General features: G+C 40.4%; 2 protein-coding genes across 5 annotated transcripts in view; one reads left to right on the top strand and one right to left on the bottom strand.

Annotated features, from left to right (window-relative positions):
• Positions 1 to 5337, bottom strand: part of GALC (galactosylceramidase) — a 34076-nt gene extending 28739 nt beyond the window's left edge. For 2 of the 3 annotated variants that reach the window (XM_051806628.1, XM_051806627.1), the window contains exons 1-4: positions 4635 to 4877; positions 3670 to 3738; positions 1748 to 1811; positions 27 to 140 (exon numbers count right to left, since the gene is read on the bottom strand). In XM_051806628.1, coding sequence (XP_051662588.1) covers positions 27 to 140; positions 1748 to 1811; positions 3670 to 3738; positions 4635 to 4802 — 415 coding nt within the window. In that variant the 5' untranslated portion in view covers positions 4803 to 4877. Of the gene's footprint in view, positions 1 to 26; positions 141 to 1747; positions 1812 to 3669; positions 3739 to 4634; positions 4878 to 5169 lie in introns of those variants that run through there. The other variant, XM_051806629.1, reaches the window with a different exon arrangement.
• A 3319-nt stretch (positions 5338 to 8656) lies between these two features.
• Positions 8657 to 16544, top strand: GPR65 (G protein-coupled receptor 65). Of its 2 annotated transcripts, XM_051806709.1 has the most exons (3): positions 8657 to 8739; positions 10373 to 10456; positions 13004 to 16544. In XM_051806709.1, exon 3 carries the CDS (start codon positions 13429 to 13431, stop codon positions 14470 to 14472), a length of 1044 nt encoding a protein of 347 aa, XP_051662669.1. In that variant the 5' UTR covers positions 8657 to 8739; positions 10373 to 10456; positions 13004 to 13428; the 3' UTR covers positions 14473 to 16544. The 2 variants fall into 2 exon arrangements, with proteins under 2 accessions (XP_051662669.1, XP_051662670.1); XM_051806710.1 differs by lacking the exon at positions 10373 to 10456 and having other exon boundaries at positions 8660 to 8739.
• The last annotated feature ends 884 nt before the right edge of the window (positions 16545 to 17428 follow it).

The following is a 17428-nucleotide window of genomic DNA, read 5'->3' as shown; positions in this document are numbered from 1 at the left end:
AAATCTTAAAGCTTGAAGTAATTTACCAATCAGTTTAATGTCGGGGTTCCTCTTTTTAGCTTCTTTCATCAGCCACCATTCATAGCCCCGGAAGTAGTTCTCATCATTTTCATAGTGCATATGGGAGGGTTCAGTACCATCTAGGAAGGAAAGAGACAGGTAGCTCACAATTATCCTCTGTGTCATAAGCTGTTACACATGGCAAAGTTTGCTGTATTGCTCACTGCCATAGTATGCAAGTACATATCTCCGACATGGTTCACAAGTTCTTTGGTATGTATTTCAGAGCAAAACGAAGAGTGGAGGGAAAATGCAAGACTTGCCACCCTCTGTTATTAGCATATTAACTTAGCATAAATTTAATATTTTTGATTTTTAAGGGACTCTGCCTGCTTTTAACATCAGATGTGATTAAAAAAAATTAAACAAGCAGCTTATTTCTAAACCAAAAAAACAAAAAAAAAGAAGGTTATAGTTTGTTTATTCTGGGCAAGGTAAGTCCAGGGAGAAAAAAGAAAGGAACTACAATGAAATGTTTCAACCATAGGAAATAGGGAGTTTTTATTTTTACAGTAAAAGATGTAGTTTATAATTTCCATGGTGTTCAGTGACTGCAGGAAGAGTTTTTGGAATTGAACACTATATACTGATTTTCCTCAGGCAAAGGTAAACAAACTAGAAAGGTGCAAAAGAATCAGTGTTGCAAGGGAAGCCATCATACACAAAAGTCAAGTTATAACTTGTGTACACAACTGCAACAATTATTTATGCTAAAATATATGCAGAGACCTCTTTTAATGAGACTTTTTTTCTAATGAAGCCTGCTTAAACAGGACATTTCATTACAAAAAATAGGATTGATATTTTTACCTTAGTAACACAGAATAATTAAATTCCAAATTTCGACTTCTGCCAGAAGACATCTCCTTTCTCCTCTCACCAGCAACTCATTAACAAATACTGAGCTTTTAAATCCAGTATAGTACTTTTCATCATGTTAATTTTTGTAAAAGAAAGTAAACCAAAGAACAAAAAACAGTATCTAATTATACAAACACAGGCATTACAAATAAATATATATATAATGTCACAAAACCAGATTCTGCACTTTCTGTTTACCAGTTGTGTCTGGTTTAAGTCTATTCTTGATGCGGTCAGACTTACTTTGGGGAAAGATAAAAAAAAGGAAAAGAGAAGAAAGATAAGAACTGTCATCACTGCTTCTCAGCTTCTGATTACAACCAGTTACTAAACAGTTTCTCTTATACGTGAATGTAGTCGGCTAGGCAAATTTCACCAAGACGTTTTCATTTGCAATTCTGCTCAGGCAAAAAAAAAGAAAAAAATAGTAGCGACTGTCAGCCAATGCCACTCCAGTGAAATGTAGCAGCTCATTAAACCAAAGAAATGTCATTGCTTCTGACCAGCTGTCTTTGCATTTTCATGCTTCTAAGTATTGCAAAACTGGTGTTTGAGAAATGTGCTGCAATGCAGAAAGCTACTGGGGGGGGGGGAAAGAACTCATTTGCTCTAGAATGCAACCCATTAACCATATGATAGTGAGAACTGTCTCCATAAGGTTAGTATAAATTTCTCTTTACAAGTTAGCAGATACATTGGTTTTTTGCAACTTCAGTACAACTACAGACTGCATTTCCATGTCTCAGCTAAACTGATGTGTGCAGGACAAGTTACTTACAGCAACACTGAAACAAGAAGTTAAACGTTGCTCACGCAAAATCCATACCTGTTGACTGCCCATCACCTCCAATCTCTACTTTGAGAATATGTAAAGAAGCACCAAAATTAGGCTAGAAAAAAAGAGAGACAAAACCAAAGAGAATCCTGCTGTTAAGAAGAATGTGTTAAGTAAGGATACAATTTTGAGTATGCTAAAAATGTAACACTTTTTTTTTTAAACACCTATTATAAATGTAATGAGAGATACACAGAGTTCTGCTTCAAAAGAAAATCGAGCAGTGTAAATAGTACACTGGTCTTTAACAGGTTTCATTGACTCTTGCACTGTTAACAACACACCTCCACAACTGTGCAGATTTTAAATTGGTTATGCTCAAGCAAATACTGAACCACTCCTCAAGTAGGATGTGGGCTACATGAGGAACACAACAGTATTTCAGTGTTATTAGAAGTTAAATTTGCTTCCTTTTAAAATCAAATTATTGAAGTTAATGTCTCTGTAAATTATTTATTCTTTGGTGTAAAGGGTTATCCTGCTTATGTGACAGAACATACATACAGGTCAGAAATAATCTGCTAACCAGATGCACAAAGGCAAGTGAGGGGAAAAAACCCACCACAATGGAAAACCCACCTAATCCATTATCCCCCTCCCCTGGCATCTGACTGGTGGAAACAAATATAAAATTCAAGCTCATATAGGTGACCCTACTCCTAGTATGTTCTTCCAGCCATTAGTGGCTTAAGAGTTGCTCAAGCCAGAAGTTATGATTAATCATTATTTTAATAACCACTGGCCTCCTCCATGGAATTACCCAAATATAATTCTGGTATCTAAAAGAATGTTGTAAGACATCACAACACATTTTGAGTAAAAAAATAAGTTGCATAGACAGTAGTTTGTTTGGCTTACAAGTTTTGGATTTTTTTACTTGCTTTGAAATAAAAAGTACATTTTTCCAATTTACCATTTATCTTCCCAAGATTTCTGATTTTAAACTTCTAATACTTTTGTTCTCCCATTCCCATCACAAAAGTTGACTGACATTAAAAGGCAAGGAGAATAAGGAAAGGTATACTCCCTCCACAGTATAACAGCTTAAGAGGCTTTGGTGAAAGAACATGTCAAAAATTCTTTGAAAATCATAATCTCTCAACTAGATTTTCTTTTATCACGTGCCTATTGATTCCTTCAGAAAACTTGTATTAGTAACACACAGCTTCAGTCTCCAAAAAACATAGGGTTTGATTGCTCAGTCACACATTATGCCTTACTCTACACTTTAATTCTTTAAACTACACAGTAAATTATTCCCCTCCAGCCATCTGGATTGCATTACTTGAAAGTGACATGACATCCTCTTCCAGCAGAGTAACTTACAGTGCCAAAAGCAAAACAAGCTATTAACGTCCAGTGCAATAATCTTGCCTTATAATAAGTTGAGGAACTGCACAGGTTACACTTGCTAACTAAGGCAGCTTACAAACCAGTAATATTTACACACCTTCTAGAGTAACTGCAGTTATATTTGAGACTAGTTTGGAATAGATAAGCTACTAAAATCATGCAGACTGCATGCAGGCTGCAAAACTGCCTCAAAGACCCACTTCCTGTCATCACTAAGAACAGCTAAAATCCTCATTTTAGCCATAAAAATAATTTCTCATGGATGATTTCCCATGGATGATCAATGTATGTTTAATACATTTTTGAAAATGTATTTTTAAAACATATTTTGAAAACATGAAAGGAATTTTCATGTTTGAACAAACGGACTCTTGAACAAAATCCTGGTTGTCAAAATTTAAGGTTCTGGTAACAATCAACATTAAAGAAGATTCTTTATAAGATAGGATATTGTCTAATTTCAGGTAGCATTAAATATACTATAGTTGGGGTTCCAACACTACACAATCACAAATTCTGCATGAAATTAAACATTACTGTAACAGTGAAACCAACTTTACCCTGAACAGGTAATCTAAAATCTGGGAGCGGTAAGGTTCTTGGTAGTTCACCAGGAGTCTAGACGTGGCCTAAAATGGAAAGAAAACATGAAAATATGAAAACCCAACTCAAATGCTTAAGTATGTCCCAGTTTTTCAGTCTAGGACTTTCACATGGCTAACAAACCTACAAAAATAATTATAGCACCAGGAACTCAGCTAAGCTCCTACGTGTTTCTAATCCTTCAACTGTGCATTTCTGGTTTCGCAGATTGCAATTGCCTTGTACTCTGTTACCTGCAATTCACCGCAAAGAGAGTCCAGAGAACAGAGAAACAGAGACCACACAGGCTTATGGCACGAAAACGCAGCTCCCTCCCGGTATCATTTCTCCCTGCTTCGGTTCACCGTATATCAAAGGCAACAGGAGGCACAGAGGCAGGAGGGCAAGGAAAGCATCTCAGCAGGTCCATGAGTGAGTAAAAACTCCAGGGATTTCACGGCTGTGCTGACTGGACCACAGGAGAGACGACGACCGGCCGTTGGCTCTTCCAGCATTTTAAGACGCAGAGACGAGGAGCTACGAAGACCCTCTACAGAAAAGCCCATCCTGGCTTAGCTCTCCTCTACTGGCACCCGGGACATGGCTGCCCCTCGGAACCCCAAAAAGCCCCTGCCAACCCTAAAAAAAACTGGAGGGCTGGGGCGAAGCGGAGCGCGACTCCAGCTCTCCTCGCAGGCAGGACCACTGCCCGCACCGCTCCCCTCAGCCCTCCAGACCTCCTCCTCCGAGCCCCATCACGTCGCGTGTGTGTCCTCACATCCCCCAGCCCTCACGGCTCCCCTCCAGAATCCCCCCTTCCCGGCCCAGGCCCCGCCGAAGCCACCACACATTCCCATGGGACGGAACGTCCAGCCCCTGTCCCCTGTGGCCCCGAGGAGGGCACTAGCGCTGCCAGCACCGCAGCCCCGGGGGCGCCGCTCACCCCGCCGCCGCTCACAGCCCCGATCCCGTCGAATTGCCTGCCCAGCCCGTCCGCATCGTCCAGCACGTAGGTGGCCGTCAGCAGCGGAGCGGCAACGACCCTGGGGGGTCCCAGGCCGCAGCTGCAGCCGAGCAGGATCGCACCCCACAGCAGAACCACGCTCCCCATCCCAGTCCCAACCCCAATCCCGACTCAGCTCCGCTCCCGCCCCGCTCCTGCAGCGCCTCGGCACTGCCCGGCAACGCGCGTCACGTGACCACACCGCCTGGCACCACCACGGGGCGGGGCGTCAGCTCCCGCGCCGCCATCTTGCTCCAGGGAAAAGCGGAGGGAGGGGAAGACGCTTCAGCTTTGACGGACAACCCCTCCCCAGCTGAAGTCAACAGTCGCCATTTTGACAAAGGGCAAGGCTGGAGAGGCGCGCACTGCCATGCTGGAACTGGCCTTGAGCGGCGAGTGAAGCTATCGCGGAGCCATCTTGGGCGTGGGAAAGCCGATGGCTGTGAGGCGAGGAGGGGTTTATGTGGGAGCATACCGGGAATTGCGTTCAGTCCGGAGTGACCGGGCGCGGGTGGGGCAAAGCGCAGCTGACCCTGTTTTACGGAGCCTCTGACCCTCATTTTCGGGGCTTCTGACAGGGCTAGGTACTTGTCCTGGGTGAGGAATGGCCTTTTCCAGTGCTACTCTCATTCCTAGGCCCTCGCCAGCGCCTCGGAGCCAGTTTCCTGGTTCTGCCCTGTTCTCAGGCTGCCACCAAATCCTTTGAAGAGTCGGCACAAGTCGGCGCTTTGAAGGAGCACATTCCAGCGCGCTGTGAGAAGGACCTTTGATCGCCGTGGGGGAAGCGGCAGGGAGCGGCCCTGGGCCCGCGCCAGTCCCGCAGAGGCGCGGCCCGGCTGCCCTTCCCGGGGAATCCCGGTTGGCCTCAGCTGCGTCAACAGGACCCCAGAGAGCGATCCTGAAAGTGGAGTTTAACATACAAGGGGCTGAAGGAGCCTTTCTGTTTTACGCCTTCAGGGGCGCGCTGTGGGGCAGCCGCAACAAAGCGTGAGCAGCTGAGCTGGTGCCACACGCCCAAAGTTTCCGGGGGGATAGCCAGAGTGGTCCCACAGACTCCAGCATACAAGCATTCGGCTCAGAGGAAAGTATTCAGGAGCTCGACAATCAGCTTGATTGTCCTATAAAATTCATAATGGGGAGCTCTCAGTGTGCTGACAGTGTGTTACAGAGGAGATGCTTCGTGTGCCCAAAGGAGGAATGAGGCACCAGAAGATGCCGTTGCTGATGTCCTGCAGACGTTGTGGAAAAGCCCAGATTTTGCACATTTCTAGCCATAAAGAATGCTCTTACTCGAGCCTCTGCGGCTCTTGTCATTTAGGGATCTGATGTCTCAGTGATGACATTACCTGGCTGACGTTTCCTGTTTATTTCTTTTTAAATAACAATACCAAGCACTCACAAAACATTTTGTACTTTGCAGCATTATCAAGCATTAACTAATGAACCTGCTCACACCCAAATGAGCTATACAATATTATTATTACATGTAGAAGGACAGAGTGACTCCTCAGGGCTACAGTGAGTCAGTGGCAGAGGTAGAATTGTACCCGTGGTCCTACTTAACATTCATTCCAGCAGACTGTACAGCTTTGCACACCCGGAAGGTTTGCAAAACCGTCATAAATTATTAGTTGGTCACTTTTGATAGTTTCTTAAATAAATGCATCAATTTATTCCACACAGAAAGCTTCAGCTATGAAATTCAGTTTCTTAATCATTCATAGGACCTTAAAAGTGTCAGTTTTCAAAACTCATATTGGCATCCTATGATGTGGTGAGTGCCTCCCCTTTTCAGGTGGTACAGAAAAACGTTCTCAGAATATGTTTTGATGGAAATAAAAGGATGTTTTGGTGTGACTCTGTGAAATTTATTCTGCATTAAGAATCTTGACCTTGCTATGAACCTTCTTTGGGTATTTCTCATGGCCCAAGGACATATGATTTAGACCCTTTGTAAGTCCAAATATATCCAGTAAAATTATTGAGGACTTGTTCATTGCTTCTTTTCTAGATAAGGTAGTTTTCCACTTTTAATGCTTTTCTATTTCAGTTTTTTTTATTGATGCTACATTAATCTCAGCCAACACTAAGAACACCTGTGGTTCCAAGATAGCCAGATATCTGAGATACCATGTATGTCCAGATCTCAAAAAAACCCTGGAAAACTGTGCTGCTTACATCAGACATTAAATTGTTGCATATGGACACAGTCAAGATTTGATTTTTACATATGGCTTTACTTCCAGAACATATAAAAGGCATTTTATACGCTTGCTTCCTTTGACCTTTCAATTCCACTATCAGTTGTTACAGCAAAGAACTGTAGAAATGTTTCAACTATGTTTCTCTATTTCTAGATATTTCTTTATCAAAGTGTAGGAATCCTCAACAAAACAGCAGAACCAGCACACTGGACACCATTCTTAGTAGGTACCAAAAGGCAGGCGGAAAGTGATAAACTTTGTCTAATGACTTTTCTCTCAGTGAAAATGAAGGTGTGACTGAAATTTATTTTAGAAATTGATCTAACCAAGTGGCCTCCCTTTCACTAGACTGGAGGAGGCTATGATAAGAGTTTGAGAATGTCCACAAGTATGGAATGATTTAATAATTTAGACTTCATGTAACAAGCACATCAGTAAAAAAATTGTGGATGAAAAAGAAGGAAACAAATCTCTCCATCCAGTGGTTAAATGTTATAGAGCTGTCTGGTATTGTTATCAAGGAAGCCTATATGTCTCTACTTTAGAGGTTTTAAATTTGTTCATCTGTTTCATTTCTCCTTAGCATCTGAATCATCACAGGACAGGTTTTTGTGTTGCCCCACATTTTAAGTGAAATTGTACCCAGTTTCTTAAAGAATTGTATCATTCCAAGCAGAATTTAAGAAAAAATACACACAGTAAATTATTCTGATCACAGAGGGGAAAGAGAACTGTGCTTATGTAACAACTTTCCACCTATTTGAATAGAATTACCTGCTAAAAGAATCACTCCTGTGAAAGCTGTATCCAACCTCAGATTCAGTTTATATAAAAATACATAAATATGCATCCTGTCACAGTGTATAAAATTCTGTTATCCTTTGTTAACTAGAACTATTCTGAAACTTCCCATAAATTCTGAAAATACTTAATTCTTTTTCCACAAAGTCATAAAGTCATTGTGATGTATTTTTAGCTCTTCTTAAGTGCATTCTTACTTGATTCTGTGATAAATTTGTAGGGAAAGGAAAATGAGGTCCTTCAGTCAAAAAAAAAGATGCTATATTTGAACATATACAAAAAACCACAAATAAAACATGGTATTTTATTTCTGTGGATTGGTTTGTCTGCAGAACATGATGTCTCCTAGCTAATGGATTCAAAATATATTCTGCTCATGTAATTAGGGTTTGGAAGTTGTTAACTCACTTGTCTACCATTGGTTTCTGTGTTGCCATAGTTATTATATTGTCTCCTTGCACTGGCTAGCCAAATGGCCAATCCCATCCTTGGCCCAGCAGCCCTTATAAGCTGCGGGAAATTCGAATAAAGTCTCTTCTTCACTGCTGGATTCCCTGCAGTGGTCTCTGTCTCCTGGCTTAAGTACCTCGGCCACCTGTCCCTGCCACGAGGGACGGGCGGTGGGGGGGCGATTCCAGCCCTGAAAACCTTCACAGAGCAGCTGGCAGTGACCCCCCAGAAACCCCTCGCAACAATTAGGCAATATTTTCAATTAAACTTTTTTAAACTCTCTAAAAGTATTCCTAGATGTAGCAAGGTTGGTACCATCCTTTTTGCATATTTATTTGTAATTACGTAATCTTTTTTTTCCCCATGGATAAACTTAGATTAACAAGGAATTGGTGGGAAAAAAAAAAGGAGGCCAAAAAAAATTAAGAAATGTGTGAAACGTGTGACTCATTTTCTTAAGAGCAGCTTCCTGTCTTGTATCTGATAAAGCAGAAGCAGACACTTAGACACTTTTCCTCAGAAGCAGACACGGGTTACACTACCAATGGTACAACAGGGACACTGCTACACAGGGACACATGGCTGCCAAGGTAAGTGTTCAAAATCCAAGAAGTCAGACACACAACTTATATTCTGGAACAGGTTTCAAGCTATCTCTCCCTTAATGTGAGGTTGGCATCATACAATAAAAAGAAGGGACACAAAAGGAGCTGGAAAAGATTTCTCTGGGGGAAGGATTATTTGAATCTCAGCACAACTGAAACATGGGACTAAGGGGCAAATGACAACTAAAGATTGATTTAGGAAAGACATGCCAGCTTGATTTTTGTTTGTTGTAATGATTTTGCCATGATCAAAATACCTGGTGCTTATGACAGGGAGTTTTCAATATTCTGAGCTGTCCCATCACTGCAAAAAGTGTCTGAGGCCTCACAGGGGATTCCAGTAGATTTTCTGTTATTGTTCTTTAGTATTTTATGGCACTAACAAAATACTCAGTGATATATATAGATATATATAGAGAGAGATAGATATAAACAATACTTAAAATTAGCAGAAAAATAAGCTCTGGTAAAAATAGCTTCTTAGAATACCAAGTATCATGTACATGAAAATATTTTGTAAATCTTTCTTCATGCATAGAGGAAATCTTGATGCACATAATGATATAGCAAAATAATACTTGCCTCCATGGCCTATATCCTGAAAGACATGGCTTTTTTCTTTCTATTTGCTCACATTAACAGAATGTTTATGCTCAATAAAGCAGTCCATAAAGCATATTTCCAAGTTAAAAAGGCCAAGCTCTTTAAGACCTGTTGGAGTCTCTACAGAATCTTATCAGACCAATGGGTGAAATTTAGTATTGCTTGAGGAAAAATGCTGTTCATTTTAAGCAAAAAAGTCCACGTTACTGAAAGGTGTATCTCAGTTCTCCTGAACTGTGAAGTGTCTCAAGGAAATCAACTTGGCAATAGAACTTATTTTTGAGAACACAAAGCAATCTACTTTGTTGAAATTGCTTTAAGAGAAAAAAGAAATCCAGAAAGTTGTCTGTCTTTCTGTCTTATGGTTGATGCACGATATCACCAGTACAGCATCTACCGCAGTAGCTCACACAGCACTGTTCCTTTCTTCCCTTAGAAAGTTGTTTACAGATAAGAGTATTTATGTATTTATGTATCTATACTTATGAAAATTTAACTTTATTACTTTCAAAATTTCATCAATGGACAGACTACATAAATCTCTCTTTGAGCCTGAAGAAGATATTGTAGGAAAGCATTGATACAAATACAATATATAATTACTACCTTTCTCTAGAAACTTTCACAAGGTTCCTTTACAGGCTTGTTTGCATATGTTACTTGAAGCATAACATTTGCCTGTCCATTTCTCTAAATTTTAGTTCTCGTTGAATTCTTGTACAGCAGGTCTTCTGTAGCAAAATGACAGAGACAGGAATTATGATAATAATTGAATAATGAGTCTAAAAGAAAAAATTACTGTTAAAAATATTTTTTTTTCATTTGAAATGCAATTCACAACAAAACAAGTCTATAAAATAAGTCAGAAGTCTACAGAATTAGTCACAGTGGGTTTGGACCATGAAAATCAAACCATTAAACTACATCATTAAACAGAAATTCCTTTATAGTTTGTTTTGTTTTATTTGTTTTAAATAAAAATCAGTGGGGTAAATTATCAAACATTGTTTTTTAGAATAACTGTAAGTCAATGCCATCCTCCTTGGCAAAACCAGCAGGTACGCTCAGTAGCTGACAGAAAACCTGGGAAGGTGTTAAGGTAAGCAAAATCATCTTGCATTACAAAGTCCTAATTATCAGAAAAACAACTGAGCAACAAAGTATGATATGGACTACGTCCTCTGAAATAAGACCCCAAGCAATTTGACTGGAATTTCTTGTAATCAGGGAAAAACAGTGCTTTCTACTTTATATTTCTGTGCAAGAAACTGCAGCATGCATTGTGGTATGCTTCATTTGCTGGCTCTTTGACACACTTAAGTATAGGTCATCAATACATGCCAGAATGACACACTTCTCATTATTATCCTGATTGAAAGCATGTCTTCATATAAGTACCATCAATGTGTCATCACAGCTGGGACATGGATTACCTGGATGTTAAACAGTCTCCAGGGCTGCGTTCACAGAAGCTAATGAACATACTGTTTTAAAATAAAAGAAAAAGATGGGGTACAGTGACATGTGAATATGAAGGACAGAAAAAATTTCCCAAGATGGCAAATTTCATGTGGTCTCAATTCATTTTTTTTTGCATTTCATCTTCAGTGGCCCAGCCTGCCATTGATCAATTATACCTTCAGATATTAGCTCCTTAAGGCAGATGGCAGAAGAACAAAGCAAAGTCTTGCCCCAAATAACATGTGGTTTATTCAGACAAGTGCAATATAAGGACAAGTGTTTTACCCTATGATCAGTGAGATCAACAGAGCAAAACTCTCAGAAACAATGAGCTAAAATGAGAAAGCTGAAGCAAAAAAGGTGGGTGGTATGAGGAAATTGTTGGTCTGTGAGTAGATATGAAAGAGAGAAGCTGTTGTGAGCAACATGGAGACAAGTTAGGAGCTTGTAAGGATGACGATTCTGTAATACAACAACTAACAAAAGAGAAAGAGTTTATGGGGGAGGGAGAAGGAATTCCAGTTTCTCAGTCACGAGACTAGTAAACACTGCCTCATACACTACATTACACACATGCTTTTGAAAGGGCATGTTTCCCTGTTAGACAAGAAGAGACCTGTCATAGGAAAAGAGATGCTTAAATGTGATTAGAAGAAGAGGTAGTTATTTTATCTTTTACTCATCTGGTCTGTTTGTTTTTGGTATGAAGTGGGTCAGCAAAAGCCCACAATCCAATTTTTAGAGCTAGATTTTTAATTCGTGATACTTGTCTATACTGGTAAGCTTACAATGCCCTATTTACCGTGTGGTTTTATTAAACCACACTGAAATGTAGAGATGTTATGTTTGTCCTAAATACAGACACTGCATTTTTTTTTAGTTAGTTCCCATGTAGGTAAAGTTCTTCAATGGACCAAATTGGCAAGTCATTCTCAAGAATTTTCTTTGTCTTTCAAGCTTGGGAATTAATTTAGCTCTAACTGTAAAAGATTAGCCAACTTGATCAAATAAAGCAGTGGCTGGTAAGATTAAATACTTGCTTTCTGACTAGTTTTGTCATTGGTCCTTTTTTCTTTTTTTTGGCATGAAAGGGGTTTTTTTTATAGACAAGAAATCCATATAATAACCTCTCAGCAGAGGCAATAAACCTGCTTGGGTTTCTCTGATAAACCCATGAAGTTCCCCAAACACACGCATCAAACCCATAAAAGGCTGAATTTTTCTTACCACATGGGAAGGTTTCTGCACTCGAGTTGTTTTCAGTTTGAGTTCTTTCCCATGTGGGGACAGTTGCAAAATTGCTATCTTGCAACGTACTCCTTCTTCAGCCTCTTCACCTCCCCTGCTGGTAGTCCAGGCTCAAAGCACAGATGAGTTATCACAGATAGTCTCTGAAGCAGTTTGTATATTTGGCAGTAGAACTGGACCACAACAAATATTCTCCATTCTCATATTTCCTGAACATAACAATTAAGTCTTTAGAGAAGAGAACTACTGAGTGTCAGAGCTGTGATACAACCAGTGAGTACCAGCTTCTCACTGCTATGGTTGTACACCATTTCTTACTTAAAGGTCAGCTCTTCAACTTGCTTCTACATCTCACATGCACAGCTCCTCCCATCCCACTGCTTTAGTCAGAGCTGCCATTTTACTGGTATATTCATGTTGAAGCCGTTGAAACCCACAGCTCTGGTAATGCCTAAGATAAGCTTAATTGCTAATGGTTTTATAGCTCATGCATGGCAACTGCAATTTTTAGGGGAAAGAAGTGTAAATGAACAACTGTACTCAGAGTCTCCACCTGACATGAGTCAAAGGGACACCCAGCAGATTCTCCTGTGCATGCAGGAACCCAACAGCCTGCCAGGTTTCACATGAGGGTTTCTGGGACATGCAGTAAATTTTGCTGGAATAGCACAGTTGATGGCAAGTTCTTGCAGGATTGCATACAAAGGAAGAGAGAGAAAGCAGGGATGTGTGAAGGTACAGTGAGAGAGTGATTCGCAATAGGAAGACATACCAGTCATGCATTTTCCTCTTCTGAGCAGATCCCAACAGTAATTGAATCTCTGTGTTTCTATCCTTGTCCCTCCATTGACTTAGAGGGGAGGAGGTTATTTGGTTATTTATGTTCCCAAAATCATGCTTACCAGAATAACAGAAAGTGCCTTTCTATTATTTCTAGGCCACTTTCTGATCTCCTTCAACTCTCCCACAAGACAGACCTGGGATTACGGGACACCACCCAACCACCAGAAGGGTCTTAACTACTCATCCTGCTTCTGCTGTAGAAGTTTGCATCTAACTGACCTCGACACCTTAGATTTTGGGTGCCTCATCCTATGCAGTCCTAACTCCAGGAGTGTTTAAAACCTTTAATCTCCTACAAACACAGTTTCTTTCTTCTAAAAAAAAAAAAAGATACACACCAAGAAGCCCATAAAAAAACAAACAAAAACATTATAGCTGACATTTTTCTTCTTTACTAACAGAAGGTGAGAATCTTGTCAACAAGCTTCTGAAGTAACAGATGACCACCCATCAGACTACAGAGGGGTCTTTATTGCACCCAGGCTGGAATTAGCCCAAAGATACTACTTGGGGCTTACAATGAACAACAGCACTGCTGAGTGCCATGATGATCACACTCTGGATAAATATTTGTTTGCATTTGTGTACAGTGTTGTGATGATGATCAGTGTCCCCATCAACTGCATATCCCTCTATTCATCTTGCATTCAGGTGAGGAAAAAGAATGAGTCAGCAGTCTATATCTTTAGCCTATCTCTAGCTGACCTTTTGCACTCTTTGATTCTACCTCTGTGGATTAATTATGCCTGGAATGGAGATGACTGGAGACTCTCTGCCTCACTTTGTCAGGTTTCTGCCTTCCTTATGTATATGAATTTCTACACCAGCACCGCGTTCCTTGCTTGCATCTCTGTTGACAGGTACCTGGCATTAGTTCACCCCTTGAAGCTCCAGCACTTGCGCACGAGAAGATTTTCACTGATTGTCAGCGTAACTGTTTGGCTTCTGGAAAGCATCCTGAATTCAGTCATATTGGTGTACAAAGAAGTATTCAGTGATCCCTGCAATTTCACTAATCATACATTATGTTATGATACATACCCCCTGGAAGGGTGGCAGGCACGGATAAATTTACTTCGGATATGCTCAGGGTACTTGGTCCCTTTGATAATCATTGTGTTTTGCTACCATAAAATCTACCAAGTAGTGAAGTGTAACCAAGCCACACTAGATGAAGAAAAGAAAAAAGTGAGGAAACTTATTCTGAATATCACAGTTAGTTTCCTTGTTTGCTTCACTCCATATCACATTATATTGCTTATTCGCAGCATCAGAGAACCTTCCACCACTGACCCACACCTTTTGCTGCCGATGTATAAGGTTTACAGAATCACACAGGCCCTAACAAGTTTGAATTGCATTGCGGACCCCATTCTTTACTGCTTTTTGAGTGAAACTGCACAAACACACATTCTGAATGTGCTGAGGTGCTGCTTGTGCCTACGAAAGCGTGAGGAAGACCAAGTGAAAGACCATGCTCTGTGCAGTTCTGCTACAAAAAGCAGTGCCCTGATCACCTGCAGAACTTCCTGTGAAATGGAGATGTCAAAAAAGCCTGAGTGAGCACATTCAAAGCAAAATTGGATGACCTAAAGGGAAAAGAAAGAAAAATTCTTCTCCAGTCTGTACTTAGGAAATACCCCAAAAGTTAGAGATGCCAATCTAAAAAAAACCAGTAGTTGGAGCCAATAAGAACTTACTGTAGGATCAATGAAATCAATGGAGCATGAACACATAGCTTTAAATCAGGTATGGTACATAAATCAAGGGCAACAAACACATGCACAGTCAATAAGAATGACCATGACATGACAGAATTACTGAGGATTCCCCACAGAACTGCCTTCTATTGCAGTTTGCTAGCTAGCCCACAAGATGGGCATTCATGTACTCAGCTGGAGGAAGGCTGAAGTCCTCCTTGTCCTGATTGACAAAGGAGCAGACAGAGGGAGTGTTGTAAATTTCTCTCTAAATTCATGGTGTGATTTAGGCTGCTGTGATGGTTCCTGTGTTTCAGTGAAGACTCAAATTGTTCTTCAGCATACACCTGAGATCAGCCATTTCTTAAAATTTTTACTTCATGTGCAGGGGTACTTACCTGCTCTCAAGCTTTTCAGCTTTTGTTTCCTTTGAAATATATATGTTCTAATGAATAACCATATTTTATGCAGTTTCATTACAATATCAATATTGGGTTTCAGATAGTGGAAGATTCATTACTTTAAGTGCTTATAAAGAACCAATTCTAACCACTACTGTTTTAACTCAAAAGAAACTTTTCCTGATATATGAAGGGAGGAAGAGAAAGGTTGAAAAGTGAAGTTTCACATCTCCACAACATAAATGGCCAGCCTTTAGACTTGCTTATTATGACTTAAATCTGGACTGTGGTTACATTTTCAGAGTCAATAGAGCAAGGTTTATATCCTTTTACTTAACTGCACCCAAGCCTCTGAAAAGAGTTAAACACAATGGGGAGTTTCTTTTTTTTTTCTCCTCTCACTACCTTTTACTTTTGTTCAATTGCCAGGAAGAATATTTGGTAATGGTAGTTTTTCAGTTTCATAGGGAAAGAATTTTTCTTTCCATCAAAAAAAAATTCCCCTCTAGCAAATCTGTGTGGTGGAAAGATTTTGATCATCCCTTTTCAGCACACTTCTAGGTCTGACATATATGGAGGATGTGCATACAGTGGTCACAAGCAGTAAGAAATTTCTTATGAGAACATCAATCTGTGTGTAAATTAAAATTTTCTCCATTACAAAGAGCACTTCCATAGTTTTCGTGAGTTGCTGTTTGTGTCTATTTATACTTTCAATTAATTTCACGTTCTGAAATGGGAACTTAGAGGCTGTGAAAGCTGAGCTTGTTCAGCCTGGAGAAAAGAAGACATTGGGGGACCTAATGGCAGCCTTGCAACCCTGCAAAGAGGGTATTGAGAAGGTGGAGCCAAGCTCTTCACAAGAGCTCATAGAAGGAGGGACAAGAATCATGTGCATAACCTGAAGCAAGAAGGGTAAGAGTTGATTTAAGGAAGGACTTTTGAACTATGAGGGCTGACAAACAGTGGAGCAGGTTGCACCAAGGTGTTCTGTGTGCTCCATCCTGAGAAGTTTCTAGGACCCACCTGAACAAAGCTTTGAGCAATTTGGTCTGGCCTTGTAGCTGACCTTCCCTTGAGCAGAAGGTTGGACTAAAGAATTCCTGAGGTCTCTTCCAACCACAATTGTCCTGTGATCCTATGAACTGTGTATGTCACTGTTCTGGCTGTTGCCTTCCTCTCTAGAAAAATATGTTCCCTTCTCTTTTTTGTTTCCATTTGCTGGATTTTGTTTTGGTGTGTTTTTTCTTTTTCTCCTGTAGTTCCTTCTTATATATTATGAGGGAAAAATTATGCAAGGAGCAGTGCAAGTTACTTCACCACAGATTTGTCCTTATGCTGACCTATGCATTTTGCAACAGAATGTGAAATTTCACTGTAGCACTGGAATAAAAGCAGAACCAAACCTCACTGTAACTTCATGGAAAGAAGAACTCAGTGATTCACTTTTAGATCTGTCACATGCTGGAAAATTTGGAAAGTTAATTCTATTTGCGCTTTAAAGAATTTAAGAATTAATTTACAGAATAAAGAATAATGAAAACTAAAGCTAAGCAACAAAACTGAGTGCAATTTAACTTGTGTGTCAGGGGAATAGGGAGAGCTGACTACTCTGCATGGAGCAGTGGGCCAGGAGCTGAGGGTATAGCCAGGCAGACTTGGCAGCATCATCACTGACAAGCCACACAGTCCTATGGCACCCCAGCGAGGCACATGGAGCAGGTGTGGTGATGGTAACCAGTACTGGCCAACTGTCCATGATCACCAGACAAATCTGTAGTGATGAGGCAGATCTGAGGTCAAGTTGGGAAGGCATGTCAGGAAGGCAAGGTTGGGATCAGCGAGGTACAAGACTGGGCATGGCAGCACCATGTCAGCACTGGCCTGTGCACAGGTAGTCAATCCCCAAGGTGGTAGGAGAAGACTCTGTTGGTAAACTTAGGGTCCTGACCCTATGCAAAAAACTTAATTTCCACAAAATTTGATCTTGAGATTTTATATTTTTTTAATATTCCACCAAAGCTCCTGAAAGCCATAGCTTGGACCAACCTATATTGGTATGTGTGGATATTTTTCATAGCATCATTTCCTATAGTACCTCCCTGCATTGCTGAAGATTCACTTCAGGATAAAGGAAAATAATGACAGTGGCTGGCCCATAGGCTGGGCTTCATGAAAAACTCATATAAGTCCAGGGTCCTATCCCTTTATGACAATAAAATGTAAGTACCTAATTCCTTCAATTGCTCCAAAATGCTCAGTCTGTGTGTTCAAATCACAATCCTTTGGAGAAATGAGGAAACTTCTAGATGTAGAGACTACAGTGTCCTGTACTTCAATCATTTGTGTATTTACTTCATTATTCTTACATAGCTAAAAATTTACACTTCTTTTCATTCTTTCTCCAAATTTTGTTGA

The sequence above is a fragment of the Manacus candei genome, unplaced genomic scaffold (genome assembly GCF_025592945.1).
Source record: "Manacus candei isolate 608988 ecotype Guabito, Panama unplaced genomic scaffold, ASM2559294v1 h1tg000067l, whole genome shotgun sequence".
Taxonomy (NCBI): Eukaryota; Metazoa; Chordata; class Aves; order Passeriformes; family Pipridae; genus Manacus; species Manacus candei.
The sequence above is the reverse complement of the archived record's forward strand: the minus strand, read 5'-3'. Positions and strand labels throughout refer to the sequence as shown.